Genomic DNA, 15,003 nt, shown 5'->3' with positions numbered 1-15,003 from the left:
TTCTTGCTGTGAGATGTTACCCCACTCTTCCACCAAGGCACCTGCAAGTTCCCGTACATTTCTGAGGGGAATGGCCCTAGCCTTCACCTTCCGATCCAACAGGTTCCAGACGTAACGCACAGCGTTGCGATTGCCTGCAATGAGAACAAGCTCAGTCCGATGATGCTGTGACACACCGCCCCAGACCATGACAGACCCTCCACCTCCAATCGATCCTGTGCTGGTGTTGTTACACGTGGTCTGCCACTGCAAGGACGATCAGCTGTCCATCCTGTCTCCCTGTAGCGCTGTCTTAGGCGTCTCACAGTATGGACATTGCAATTTATTGCCCTGGCCACATCTGCAGTCCTCATGCCTCCTTGCAGCATGCCTATGGCACGTTCACGCAGATGAGCAGGGACCCTGGGCATCTTTTTTGTGTGTGTTTTTCAGAGTCAGTAGAAAGGCCTCTTTAGTGTCCTAAATTTTTATAACTGTGACCTTAATTGCCTACCGTCTGTAAGCTGTATGTGTCTTAACGACCGTTCCACGTGTATGTCCATTAATTGTTTATGGTTCATTGAACAAGCATGGGAAACCGTGTTTAAACCCTTTGCAATGAAGATCTGTGAAGTTATTTGGATTTTTACAAATTCTCTTTGAAAGACAACGTCCTGAAAAAGGGATGTTTCTTTTTTTGCTAAGTTTATTTGAATTATTTACGATGTAGAACATTGTGGCCCAAAAGTGGACTGTATAGACCACAATGGAACCTGACACACTAGGACAAAGGCCATTGACTTTACTACAGCATATTGTTCTATAAAGCATGCTGCAGGCTTATCAAACTGTAGGGAATGATAAACATTTTCTCTTGGGAAGGAATGTTAATTAATCGTTATTTTATATGATTTCCTTTCTTTGTGATTGACAAGTGATACAACTGAATTAGGAGGGTGGGGGCTGGTATTAAAGAAAGCATGTATTTCTGGACACAATTGCTCCCAATCCCAAGTCAACCTGTGTAACTACTTCATAAAGACTTTATAGTCATGTAAGAAAGCACGGAAGTGACGCAGATGACAATCTGTTTCTGTATAATTCATGTGTTCCCTCATTTGAATTAATAACAAATTATTATTTACAATGACAGCAAGAGGCAAAAGCCCTCCTGTGGGGCAGGGGGCGAAGATTAAAAGTGTATGACAAGACAGACAACACACGGAAGACACTTGGCAACAGCACAGATACATCAGCAGACAGTGGAGACAAAGCACATCGCGACAGGAGAAACACCACCACAGTACATGACGGGAGACCTATGGCAACAAGACAACATGGCACACGCATTGTTAAGGGCAGACAACAGCACAACAAAATAGGCAGAGACAAAGCACATCACGACAAGCGGGACATCACAACACTACATGATGGGAGATCTATGGCAACAGTGCAAAATATTGTAGGAACAGGCAACAGCATGAGGGACAAGTTGCAGACTACAATACAAGTAACATAGCACGACTGAACAGACAAATAGACAAGGCAACAAATAATTGCATCAGTAGCCTGAGTTATTGGTTTGCATGTAGTGCAACCAAGCATGATGTTTGCATAACAGCTACAACATAACAGCTACAGCATAACAGCTGCAACATAACAGCTACAGCATAACAGCTACAGCATTACAGCTACAGCATAACAGCTACAACATAACAGCTACAGCATAACATCTACAACATAACAGCTACAGCATAACAGCTACAGCATTACATCTACAACGTAACAGCTACAGCATTACAGCTACAACATTACAGCTACAATATAACAGCTACAGCATTACAGCTACAACATACCAGATACAGCATAACAGCTACAGCATTACAGCTACAACATAACAGCTAAAGCATAACAGCTACAACATAACATCTACAACATAACAGCTACAGCATTACAGCTACAGCATTACAGCTACAACATATCAGCTACAGCATTACAGCATTACAGCTACAGCATAACAGCTACAGCATAACAGCTACAGCATTACAGCTACACCATAACAGCTACAGCATAACAGCTACAGCATTACAGCTACAGCATTACAGCTACAACATAAAAGCTACAACATAACAGCTACAACTTAACAGTTACAACATAACAGCTACAAAATAACAGCTACAGCATAACAGCTACAACATAACAGCTACATCATTACAGCTACAGCATTACAGCTACAAGATAACAGCTACAGCATTACAGCTACAACATAACAGCTACAGCATAACAGCTACAGCATTACAGCATTACAGCTACAGCATTATAGCTACAACACAACAGCTACAACATAACAGCTACAGCATAACAGCTACAGCATTACAGCTACACCATAACAGCTACAACATAAAAGCTACAGCATAACAGCGACACCATAACAGCTACAACATAACAGCTACAGCATTACAGCTAAAACATAACAGCTACAACATAACAGCTACAGCATAAATGCTACAGCATTACAGCTACAGCATTACAGCTGCAGCTTAACAGCTACAACATAACAGCTACTGCATAACAGCTACAGCATTATAGCTACAACATAAAAGCTACAACATAACAGCTACAACTTAACAGTTACAACATAACAGCTACAAAATAACAGCTACAGCATAACAGCTACAGCATTACAGCTACAACATAACAGCTACAGCATAACAGCTACAACATATCAGCTGCAACATAACAGCTACAGCATTACAGCTACAGCATTGCAGCTACAGCCCAACAGCTACAACATAACAGCTACAGCATTACAGCTACAGCACAACAGCTACAGCATTACAGCTACACCATAACAGCTACAGCATAACAGCTAAATCATAACAGCTACAGCATAACAGCTACATCATAACAGCTACAGCATAACAGCTAAATCATAACAGCTACAGCATAACAGCTAGAACATTACAGCTACAGCATACCAGCGAAATCATAACAGCTACAGCATTACAGCTACAACGTAACAGCTACAGCATGGCAGCTACAGCATTACAGCTACAGCATTACAGCTACAACGTAACAGCTACAGCATAACAGCTACAACATAACATCTACAGCATTACAGCTACAACATTACAGCTATAGCATAACATCTACAACATAACAGCTACAGCATAACATCTACAACATAACAGCTACAGCATAACAGTTACAACATAACAGCTACAGCATAACAGTTACAACACAACAGCTACAGCATTGCAGCTACAGCATAACAGCTACAACATAACAGCTACAGCATTACAGCTACAGCATTACAGCTACAGCATTACAGCTACACCACAACAGCTACAACATAACAGCTACAGCATAACAGCTACAGCATAACATCTACAGCATAACAGCTACAGCATTACAGCTACAGCATTACAGCTACAGCATTACAGCTACACCACAACAGCTACATCATAACAGTTACAACATAACAGCTACAGCATAACATCTACAACACAACAGCTACAGCATTACAGCTACACCATAACAGCTACAGCATAACAGCTAAATCATAACAGCTACAGCATAACAGCTACAACATTACAGCTACAACATAACAGATGCAACATAACAGCTACAGCATAACATCTACACCATAACAGCTACACCATTACAGCTACATCATAACAGCTACAGCATAACAGCTAAATCATAACAGCTACAGCATAACAGCTACAACATATCAGCTACAGCATTACATCTACAACATGACAGCTAGAACATTACAGCTACAGCATACCAGCGAAATCATAACAGCTACAGCATTACAGCTACAACGTAACAGCTACAGCATGGCAGCTACAGCATTACAGCTACAGCATTACAGCTACAACGTAACAGCTACAGCATAACAGCTACAACATAACATCTACAGCATTACAGCTACAACGTAACAGCTACAACATAACATCTACAGCATTACAGCTATAGCATAACATCTACAACATAACAGCTACAGCATAACATCTACAACATAACAGCTACAGCATAACAGTTACAACATAACAGCTACAGCATTACAGCTACACCACAACAGCTACAGCATTGCAGCTACAGCATAACAGCTACAACATAACAGCTACAGCATAACAGCTACAGCATAACAGCTACAGCATAACAGCTACAGCATTACAGCTACAGCATTACAGCTACAACATAACAGCTACAGCATTACAGCTACACCACAACAGCTACAACATAACAGCTACAGCATAACAGCTACAACATAACAGCTACAGCATAACAGCTACAACATAACAGCTACAGCATTACAGCTACAACATAACAGCTACAACATAACAGCTACAACATAACAGCTACAACATAACAGCTACAGCATAACAGCTACAACATAACAGCTACAGCATTACAGCTACACCACAACAGCTACAACATAACAGCTACAGCATAACAGCTACAACATAACAGCTACAGCATAACAGCTACAGCATAACATCTACAGCATAACAGCTACAGCATTACAGCTACACCATAACAGCTACAACATAACAGCTACAGCATTACAGCTACAGCATTACAGCTACACCATAACAGCTACAACATAACAGCTACAGCATAACATCTACAACATAACAGCTACAGCATAACAGCTACAACATAACAGCTACAGCATTACAGCTACACCATACCAGATACAGCATAACAGTTACAACATAACAGCTACAATTCATTCATATACTTGTATACCAGTTTAGACCATTCATATTTGTTTAATGTGTTATGTATAGTGCATTCATTATAAATAGAGGAGGAGTATAACAGAAAGCTTTTTCCACTGAATGCAGCTTAAGTTTCATTATCCCAGTGGGACACTGAAACTTGGTTTAAAACGATGTAAGAAATGTTGAATCTTTTGTTAATGTTTGATTGAATTGTTTTACTTAACTCTCCCTCCTCTCAATATATCTTCCTCTCTTCTTCTGTCTTTCTCTCATCCTGTTTCCTTCTATCCCTTCATCAGAGATGGTACGGACAGCCACGCCGTTCCCCATGGTGTCGCTGCTCTTCGTCTTCACTGCCTTCGTCATCAGTAACATCGGACACATCCGGCCACAGCGCACCATCCTGGCCTTCATCTCCGGAATCTTCTTCATCCTCTCAGGTACGGAGCCACATGCTTTTTTATGATGAAAGGAAATTAAGAGTCCCATTGGCTGTTGTTTTAATGATGTTCAGTATTTAAGATACTTATTGGTTGATGAGAGCTGCCAATGGTATGTAAAGTTGGTTCTGTGTGGTTTGGGTCTGGAACCCCCCTGATTGGTTGTTGGTTTAGTGGCTTGGCTGACAGCGTATCCTGATCCTCAGTTGTCTATAAGATTACATCAGTTTCTATTTGGGGGTATTGCAGATCTTGCTCACAGATGCTAGCCTAGCATGAGATGCTGCTGACAGAGCAGTTATGTGCCTATCTTGTCCTTATTACATGTCACTGACCTGCAGCAGTGAACGGTTGTACTGATTCAGGCTCAAATTGAATAAGTAATGGTTTTCTAGTAGTTAACTCAATGAAGGTATTTTTTTGTGTAAATATTGAATTCTAAATGAGCTGTCCTGTATTATACAGTGCATTCGGAAAGTATTCAGACCCTTTGACTTTTTCCACATTTTGTTACATTAAAGCCTTGTTCTAAAATTGATAAAATTGTTTTTTCCCCTCATCAATCTACACTCAATACCCCATAATGACAAAGGAAATACAGGTTTTTAGAAATTTTTGCAAATGTATTAAAAATATAAAACTGAAATATCACATTTACAGAAGTATTCAGACCCTTTACTCAGTACTTTGTTGAAGCACCTTTGGCAGTGATTACAGCCTCAAGTCTTCTTGGGTATGAAGCTACAAAATTTCTCCCATTCTTCTCTGCTGGTCCTCTCAAGCTCTGTCAGGTTGGATGGGGAGCGTCGCTGCACATCTATTTTCAGGTCTCTCCAGAGATGTTCGATTGGGTTCAAGCCCGGGCTCTGGCTGGGACACTCAAGGATATTCAGAGACTTGTCCCGATATTCAGAGACTTGTCCCGAAGCCACTCCTGCATTGGCTTGGCTGTGTGCTTAGGGTCATTGTCTTGTTGGAAGGTGAACCTTCACCCCAGTCTGAGGTCCTGAGTGCTCTGGAGCAGGTTTTCATCAAGGATCTCTCTGTACTTTGTTCCGTTCATCTTTCCCTCGATCCTGACTAGTCTCCCAGTCCCTGCCGCTGAAATACATCCCCACAGCATGATGCTGCCACCACCATGCTTCACCGTAGGGATGGTGCCTGGTTTACTCCAGACGTGACGCTTGGCATTCTGATCAAATAGTTTAATCTTGGTTTCATCAGACTAGAGAATCTTGTTTCTCATGGTCTGAGATTCCTTTAGGTGCATTTTTGGCAAACTCTAAGCGGTTTGTCATGTGCCTTTTACTGAGGAATGGCTTACATCTGGCCACTCTATCATAAATGTCTGATTGGTGGAGTGCCGCAGAAATGGTTGTCCTTCTGGAAGGTTCTCCCATCTCCACAGAGGAACTTTGGAGCTCTGTCAGAGTGACCATTAGTTTCTTGGTCACCACCCTGACCAAGGCCCTTCTCCCCTGATAGCTCAGTTTGGATGAGCGGCCAACTCTAGGAAGAGTCTTGGTGGTTCCAAACTTCTTCCTTTAAGAATGATGGAGGCCACTGTGCTCTTGGGGACCTTCAATGCTGCAGACATTTTTTGTACCCTTCTCCAGATCTGTGCCTTGACACAATCCTGTCTCGGAGCTCCACGGACAAGTCCTTCGAACTCATTGCTTGGTTTTTGCTCTGACATGCACTGTCAACTGTGGGACCTTGTAGAGACAGGTGTGTGCCTTTCCAAATCATATCCAATCAATTGAATTTACCACAGGTAGACTGGAAACAGATTGCACCTGAGCTCAATTTGTAGTCTCATACCAAAGGGTCGCAATACTTATGTAAATAAGGTATTTCTGTTTTTTTAATTTGCCAACATTTAAAAAAAAATATTTTCACTTTGTCATATGGGGTATTGTGTGTAGATTGATGAGGAATTGTTTTTATATAATACATTTTAGAATAAGGCTTTAACGTAACAAAATGTGGAAAAAGAGAAGGGGTCTGAATACTTTCCGAAAGCACTGTACTTATGCTAAAATGTGTATTCTATTCTACTGAGCCATTTACTTTATGTTCGTATTCTTATATTTTATTATTTCTTATTGTTGTTGAATAGACAAGAAGGAACCTGCAAGTAAGCATATCGTTGGACTAATAAAACTTGAAACTTGACATTCTGGGTGTCACGTTCCTGACCTGTTTTTCCTTTTTCTTGTATTTATTTAGTTGGTCAGGGCGTGAGTTGGGTGGGTTTGTCTATGTTTGATTTTATATGTTGGGATGTTTGTGTTCGGCCTGGTATGATTCTCAATCAGAGGCAGCTGTCAATCGTTGTCCCTGATTGAGAATCATACTTAGGCAGCCTGGGATTCACGTGTGTTTTGTGGGTGTTTGTATCTCGTGTCAGTGTTCGTGCCACACGGGACTGTTTTCGGTTTGGTCACGTTTGTTGTTTTTGTATGTGTAAGTGTTCAGTTTACGTTCATTAAATAATGACCACTTTCCACTCTGCGTGTTGGTCTGATCCATGCTCCTCCTCATCTGAGGAGGAGAACGACTTCGACAACCGTAACACTGGGCTGTGAATTGAGAAGAAAAAAAATTAAAATATTGTAAAACCACAACAGCTTCAGATAATTGGTCCCAAGAAACGACTTGAGAAATTGACTGGACTTGAGAAGTGTTTGTTGTTGTTATTCACTCGGTTTCTTTGAAGCCATTTGAACAAATGGACAACTCTATAGATGCTCAGGGTGGCATTGTTCTCAATGTCTTTGCCCTAGAAAAGATGTTATGGTTGCCAATTAATTCAATTCCATTAACATTCCACAACACAACATATAGAAAATGTAACGTTCTCACACCCTGATTCAGGATCAGGATCATACGTCCTAACCCAAACCATTCTGAAAAAACTGAATGGAAGTCGCAAACTGGCTCCGGTGCAGCCTGCCTTTCTTCAGAGAGGGACAGCTCTCTGTTCTGGGTTTTCTAGCACGCCCACGCAGAATGTCTGACTTCTGCAGAGAGGGAACCAGGCGAGGAGCTAGCAGCAGCTAGCCACAGCTCCCCCTGCTGAGACAGTAAGGGGGAGCCAGGTCACTGGTTCCCAGGAGCTTCGGTCGCTGCTGCTGCAGCTGCTGTTACTGCTGCCTGCTGGAGCCTGCTGCCTGAATCTCCTGCTGTTGTTTTTGTGGTGCTGGTCAGGGCTGATTATGTAGTGGGGCTGTTGTGCTGGTTAATGGTGGTGGAGGATTTTGGGGACAGAGGCTGCAGAAGCCGAGGCTGGCTTCTTTCTCTTCCATCACTCGACTTCTATTTTGTCCTCGTTTATCGCAAATTCGCAGGCATGCTGGCAATGGTTGGGATTTGGTTTTCATTTAGAAAGTATAATAAGGCTAATTTATTCAAAGTAATGAATAATGAAAATGTGGTTCAAGAAGGGGTCTTGTGGATCTTCTTATTCAGTTATTTTATTGTTGTTTTTTAATGCGTCAGGGGAAATGTGCTCAAATGTTTGGCCATACGAGCTCTTTTCAGTGTGAAGGCAGAAACATGTAGCAACAATGGTGGCTGTCTGAAGGTTTATCTGAGCAAACAATTGAGATACTGTGGTTATTTTCAGCAGTGGCACTCATTTAGCTAGTCTAGTGTATTACAGCTGTGGCAGTCACATGTGTAGTAGTAGCAATGTATCATAATCACGTTTTACTATCTATAATTTATGATTCTTGTTTTCATAAAATAACACTCTCATAAAAAAAACCACATCTCACTTTGACCTGCATTGTTGTGAAAACAAAAAGATTTTCACTGTACCCTGTAAAAACACCTGCAACCCTGTACATGTCACTATTAAACTTTAAATCGAAATAATACCTGGAATTCTACCTGGAACCAAAAAGGGTTCTTCAAAGGGTTCTTTTTAGGTTCTAGATAGCACCTTTTTTTCTAAGAGTGTAGGCCACATACTGTCCCACTTCCGGGTCTGTCTTGCCCTCTATGTCGAGGGGATCTATTTGGATGCCAAGGCAATAAGCAGTCAGAGATGTACTCGTATAAAATAATACTATGTCTCTCCACCTTTCTTTTCATCTCAAACTCTCTCCCTCCATCTTGCTCACTGTGTATCCTGCTGTCTCCAAATCGCTCTCTCGCTCTCCCTACTACCCACCCTCCCCTTCATGTTCACACTCTCTGACCCATTCCCCCACCCACTCTTGCCCCTGGCGTTTGTCCCTTCCCTCCTCCCTTCCGCTCTCTTTCCTCCACCCTTCTCTCTCTCATTCTCACTTATGATTCCCCATCACCCTTCCTCTCTCGCTCACTGTTTCCTATAATCTCCTCAACACTGCGCACTCCCTCTCTCCCCCTCTCCATCCTTTCTCTCTCTCCTCTTCCTCTCTCCCCCCTCCACTGGCTCGCCGCTTCTCCCCTCCTCCTTTCTCTCCCCTCTTCTCTCCCCCTCTCCATTCCATCTCTCTCTCATCTCTCTCTCTTTCCACTACTCCTTCCCATGTCTTTCTCTGCCTCTATGCTCCTCATTGCCTCTTTTTTCGCTCCATGCTTTCTCTTTCCCTCCCTTTTTCTCTCCACCCCGTCCTCTCCTCCTTCTCAGGGCTGAGCCTGGTGGTGGGCCTGGTCCTCTACATCAGCAGCATCAACGACGAGGTGATGAACCGGCCACGTGAGCCCGAGCACTTCTTCCACTACCACTACGGCTGGTCCTTCGCCTTCGCTGCCAGCTCCTTCCTCCTCAAAGAGGTCAGCACACCTGTCCGCCTGCCAGCGTAGCGCCCGACCACTAACTATTAACCCCTGCTAACTGCTAACCGACTAGCTTAGTGCTTCACTGTTAGGACCCCCCCCCCCCCCCCAAATCGCATCAATATTCATAAATGTTAATAGCGCACACTTTAGGGCGACAGCTCTTGTCACAGCGGCAGCTTAAAAACGCTGCTGTTGTCACATGAATATACAGTTCGCTAGAGGGCTTTTCTTTTTTTCCAGCCCCTCTGCAGTGGCAGGAGGAAGAGGAGGGGGAATAGCGCTTAGCTATTGGCGTCGACGTGCTCAAGTTTCAAGGATGTTGTACTAAGATGTCAGCGATGAATAGTGGATGAGAATGTAAATGTTTGTGTCGGCTGTATGGCGCCACATTGCATTTTTGATAACGAGCTATTACACGGAGAAGCGGTTTTGAGCACTGTTATGTCTTCAGAGGTTTGTGCATCATAGAGACATATTCCACAGTTGAAAATAACTCACGCATGTAATGTTATTAAAATGTTTAGTATTTCTATTAATTCAAAACATTGTGTTGCTCTTTCAGGATGCTACATTACATCCTGTTTTATTGCGTTTTTATTAAAGGCACAGTGCAGTCAAATACGTGATTTACCTGTGTTTTATATATATTTTTCCACACTGTGAAATTGTGAAAATGATTATAATGCCCTTTTAGTGTAAGAGCTGTTTGAAAAGACTTCTAGAAAGGTCTGCCTGTTTTGGAGTTTATAGACCATTAATACAGTTTCAAACCTCTCTGCCAATAGCAGCTACTTTTCAGTTTTCCCTTCCCAACTCAGACCACTCCCAGACAGTCCTAACAAAATCCTTGAATGAGAAATGACTCTTTGCTAAGAAGCTATTTTTGTTTCTTCTTGACCATTTTAATTGAAAACAATCACTGTGCTATACAATTACTACGACTGCTACTATTTCTACTTGAATTGAAAACAGTCACAGTAAGGTACTTCATCGTTACCCAGACATGATTTGATATTGAGATAAAAACGGCTGCAATGGACCTTTAAATGTTCCAGTGTTTGTTGTGTTTCATAGTCCAATACTGTATGTCATTTTTATATAATATAATACATTTTTATTTAGGCTTCTTTTTGCTGTGGTTCATAGTGTGCCTGATGTATGACAGCCAAATGTGTCACTTATGACTTCTTTGTGATGGTGTTTCATGTCATGTAGTAATATGAGTCACAGTATCTTATAGTGTACTTGCGCTGCTCTCTCCCAGGGGGCCGGGGTGATGTCAGTGTACCTCTTCATGAAGCGCTACGCCGAGGAGGAGATGTACCGGCCCCACCCGTCCCTCTACCGCCCCCGCCTGTCCGAGTGCAGCGACTACAGCGGCCAGTACCTTCACCCCGAGTCGTGGCCTCCTCCGCAGAGGGGCCGCAGCGCGTCTGAACTCTCCAGTGACATCTCCATCCAGCTGAACCAGACGCCCCCGCCGCCCAAGGGCAGCTCCCAGCAGCAGCAACAGCAGCAGCCCCCGTCCTCTGGCCCCTCCTCGGGCGCCAGCTACCAGCAGTCCTCCTCCTCCTCCTCCTACCCCCACCACACCATGTCCTCCCACCCCCTCCACTCCAGCCACCACACCATGTCCTCTCACCCCAGCGGGCCTCCTCCCCAGTCCATGCCCATGGCCATGCCCCCCTCTGCCCAGCCCCCTCCCCGCTACCACCAACACATGCGCATGAGTGCCTCGCCATGCTAGAAGGGGGAGTGAGGGATGAGGGAGGGGGGTAGACAGAGTGGGGGTTGGCTCTGTTATACGCGCAACACACAGAGACAGATGCAAACACACACGCACATACACACACCCAAACACACAGATGCACGCATGAAGAGTGTGGGAGGAGAGATGGAAGCGAGGATGAGAGAAGGAGATTTAGGAGATCAAGAGAAAGAAGGGAATGAACGAGGGAAAGAGAACGAGGTGGGCGGAGGATGATTTAAAATGTATGCTGTGCCTCAGATGAAGACAGACATTTTAGCAAACTTTCAGAGAGAGGAAGGAAACGAGAGAGGGAGAGAGGGGGGATATGATCATTATTTACACAATAAGAAAAAGAGGGAGGAGAGGTATGGGGGGCTGTGAAAAAGAGTGCTGCTGTTTCAGAAGAATAAGCATAAGATGCATTTCAAGCACTAACACACACAAGAATCAAGGACACATTGTATATGCATAGAGATTTATACTTAAACTGTATAGACATTTTTCTTTAAGTGCTGGGAAGTTGAAAAATGAACCATGTTTGTCTTTCATGAGATGTGTATTACTGTATGATTAGGTCTATCATTGTATTAATTGTTTGTATTGGAGAGGCATTGTTGGATGAATGTTCCCATAGACTTCTGAAGATCATTCAAGATGGTTCTGTGACTCAAACTGTACATATTGTAACATATCAGATTCTCCTCTGCAGTTCGCATTCTTCTACTATACATGTCCAGGTCGCAGGCTTCAGCATCCATTTTGGAATCCATAAAAACACTTGAATTTTTGTTGTTATGTTTTGACAAAAATGTCGTGGTAACAAATAAAATCCATAACTTTCCATCATTTATAAACATTTACGACTGAGAATATAAAAAAGCACCTATTTTACTACCAAGAATGAGAGCATATTTGCAGATCCCGCGAGGTTTAGGATCTTCCTTTGATTGCTAATTAGCTTGAGTGTTCATATTCTGTAGCACATGGCTGATTACCAGTAGAGTAACTTCTCTTTATAGTTACCAGAAGAGCTTCCCATTTAGCTATGGAGTAGATTGATGAAGTAAAGACTGTGTTTATTTTGAAATGTTTACTTTTCTCCTTCTGACTGTGACTGGGTTTATATAATACATGCTGCCTATGTAGCCTACCCACTGTACTACATGTTTACATTCTATTCTATGTGTATTGGTATACTTATAGTAAATGTAACACACACACACACACACACACACACACACACACACACACACACACACACACACACACACACACACACACACACACACACACACACACACACACACACACACACACACACACACACACACACACACACACACACACACCAGCTTCAACAGTCCTGCTATAACTACAATTACTACTACTACTACTTTTTCTACTACTAATATCAAAATAAAGATTGTGGCCATTACCATTAGCTATGTTTATAAACATCTGTATTATAAAAAATAATGTAAGTAAACGGAACATGACAACTTATAAAACCATACATGAGTATGTGAAAGAAAGAAAGGGGTTACTATGAGTTTAACATGGTCTAATATAAAGCACAGTAATGTATTTCAAGACAGCGTCTATGTTAGTGAGGTCTAAACGAGAGCAAAGCATGACCAATGGGTCTCTGTACCACCCTCTAGTGCTGTTGCTGTGAGTCTGATAGCTCTGCATCCGGGTTGAACTTTTGTATCATGACATGCACACTTTTGTAGCGAACAAGACCGATAGCAATTCCTGACTTGGGGATAGATTTATAACAAAGTCTTGCAATATCGCCGTACAAATAGTGAACAAATCCCACTAGCCATTGAATTGCATTCCCATTGTTTTCCTAATTCCAGATTTTTTCCTGCAATCAGATAACTTGATCAAATGTATTTTAATATTTATATTGTTCATTATGTAGCAGATGCACATACACATGTGATGGAAGGTAGTATTATTTAGTTTGGGACCCAGGACAGTGATGTACAGCCTATAATAGACTATAGAGTAAAATACACGAATTCAATATCAAAGAACAGGACTGGCTCCTGCTGGAGAGAAAATGATAAAATAACTAATATTTGTAGCTTGTTCTATAATCATAATAGGTAGAATAACGTATTGGTGTATTTGTATTAAAGCTATAGTGTAATATATATATATATTTATTTATATATGTATATTTATAAAATATAGGCCTATTATAGGCCAAATATGATTTGGTGTGAGAGGTTGATTAATTGAAAGAGTGAAAGAGGGAGAGAGCGAGAGGGAGAGAGAGGTGACAGGGGTAGCTATAAGAATTGTTTAAAACAAATGCTAAAACTATTTTGTATTTTGTCAATGAAGTTTTTTCCTCTGTTGTTTTTCCTCATTAAACTACTCTGTTAAATTGAGGTTTACTTTCAGAGAGCCACATGGCTTCACTAGCCAACGAATGTTATTGAAGTTGAGGATGGTTGGGGTTTTCTGTAGCTAAAGTTAGATTCCGTTTTTTTCTCCACGTTTGCCTTTTCCCCCCCCAACTGTTCATTGATTTCCTTAGGCTTCTTTTATTGCCTTCACTTCTTCCTCCTCTCGCTTTCCATCCCCTCATGTATGACTACCTTTGAAACTTTATTGATCAGTTGTCTTGGTTTGTTTCTCAAATCCCCATTAATGTAATGTCTCTTCTCTTTGCAGGCCTCGTTTCTCACTCACTCTCAATTTCTTCTTTTTGTAAAGGCGCTCTCTTAGAACCTGTCTTTGAGCTTATTCAAATGAACTGTGCCTAACAACAGTAGCAAAGATCAAAGCTATTCATTATTATTAGGATTATTATATGATAATTATTATTGTTGTTACTTACTATTATTATTAGTGTAAATATGTTACCCATATTTACAACAAAATCAATGGTACTATTTAGTAGTAATAATGACAATAATGCCATTTTCTAATGAATCTGAGCGATTGTTCATACCTGAGAACATGAATAATGTTATGCCTGGGGTTGTTGAGTAACATGTCATTGTTCTACAGCTATTGAATAAATCCTAGGGGTAAATCTGTGTGTGTGCTTAATGTTCGTGGATAGATTTATTTTCGGTTTTTGACTGCACACACAATCACACCCAATCTCACACACACACACACACACACACACACACACACACACACACACACACACACACACACACACACACACACACACAAGAACCTACCGCCGATGTCAGGAACTTTTAGAGCTGAAAAGATCAACATGGCTAAACTATATTGAGGTGAAATCCTGTTTGCACACTGGTGTAGAGAATGAATAGCAGGACTGGAGATTGACATTCTG

The 15,003-nt window shown here is 41.9% G+C and overlaps 1 protein-coding gene across 2 annotated transcripts in view; it reads left to right on the top strand.

Annotated features, from left to right (window-relative positions):
• LOC129831286 (voltage-dependent calcium channel gamma-7 subunit-like) overlaps positions 1 to 14,727 on the top strand; it is a 31,954-nt gene extending 17,227 nt beyond the window's left edge. For both annotated transcript variants that reach the window (XM_055894541.1, XM_055894542.1), the window contains exons 4-6: positions 5,012 to 5,152; positions 9,774 to 9,919; positions 11,190 to 14,727. In XM_055894541.1, coding sequence (XP_055750516.1) covers positions 5,012 to 5,152; positions 9,774 to 9,919; positions 11,190 to 11,672 — 770 coding nt within the window. In that variant the 3' untranslated portion in view covers positions 11,673 to 14,727. The remainder of the gene's footprint in view (positions 1 to 5,011; positions 5,153 to 9,773; positions 9,920 to 11,189) is intronic.
• Positions 14,728 to 15,003: the final 276 nt, after the last annotated feature.

Source organism: Salvelinus fontinalis, chromosome 32, assembly GCF_029448725.1.
Source record: "Salvelinus fontinalis isolate EN_2023a chromosome 32, ASM2944872v1, whole genome shotgun sequence".
NCBI classification, from domain to species: Eukaryota; Metazoa; Chordata; class Actinopteri; order Salmoniformes; family Salmonidae; genus Salvelinus; species Salvelinus fontinalis.
This window is presented reverse-complemented; position numbering and strand designations above follow the sequence as displayed.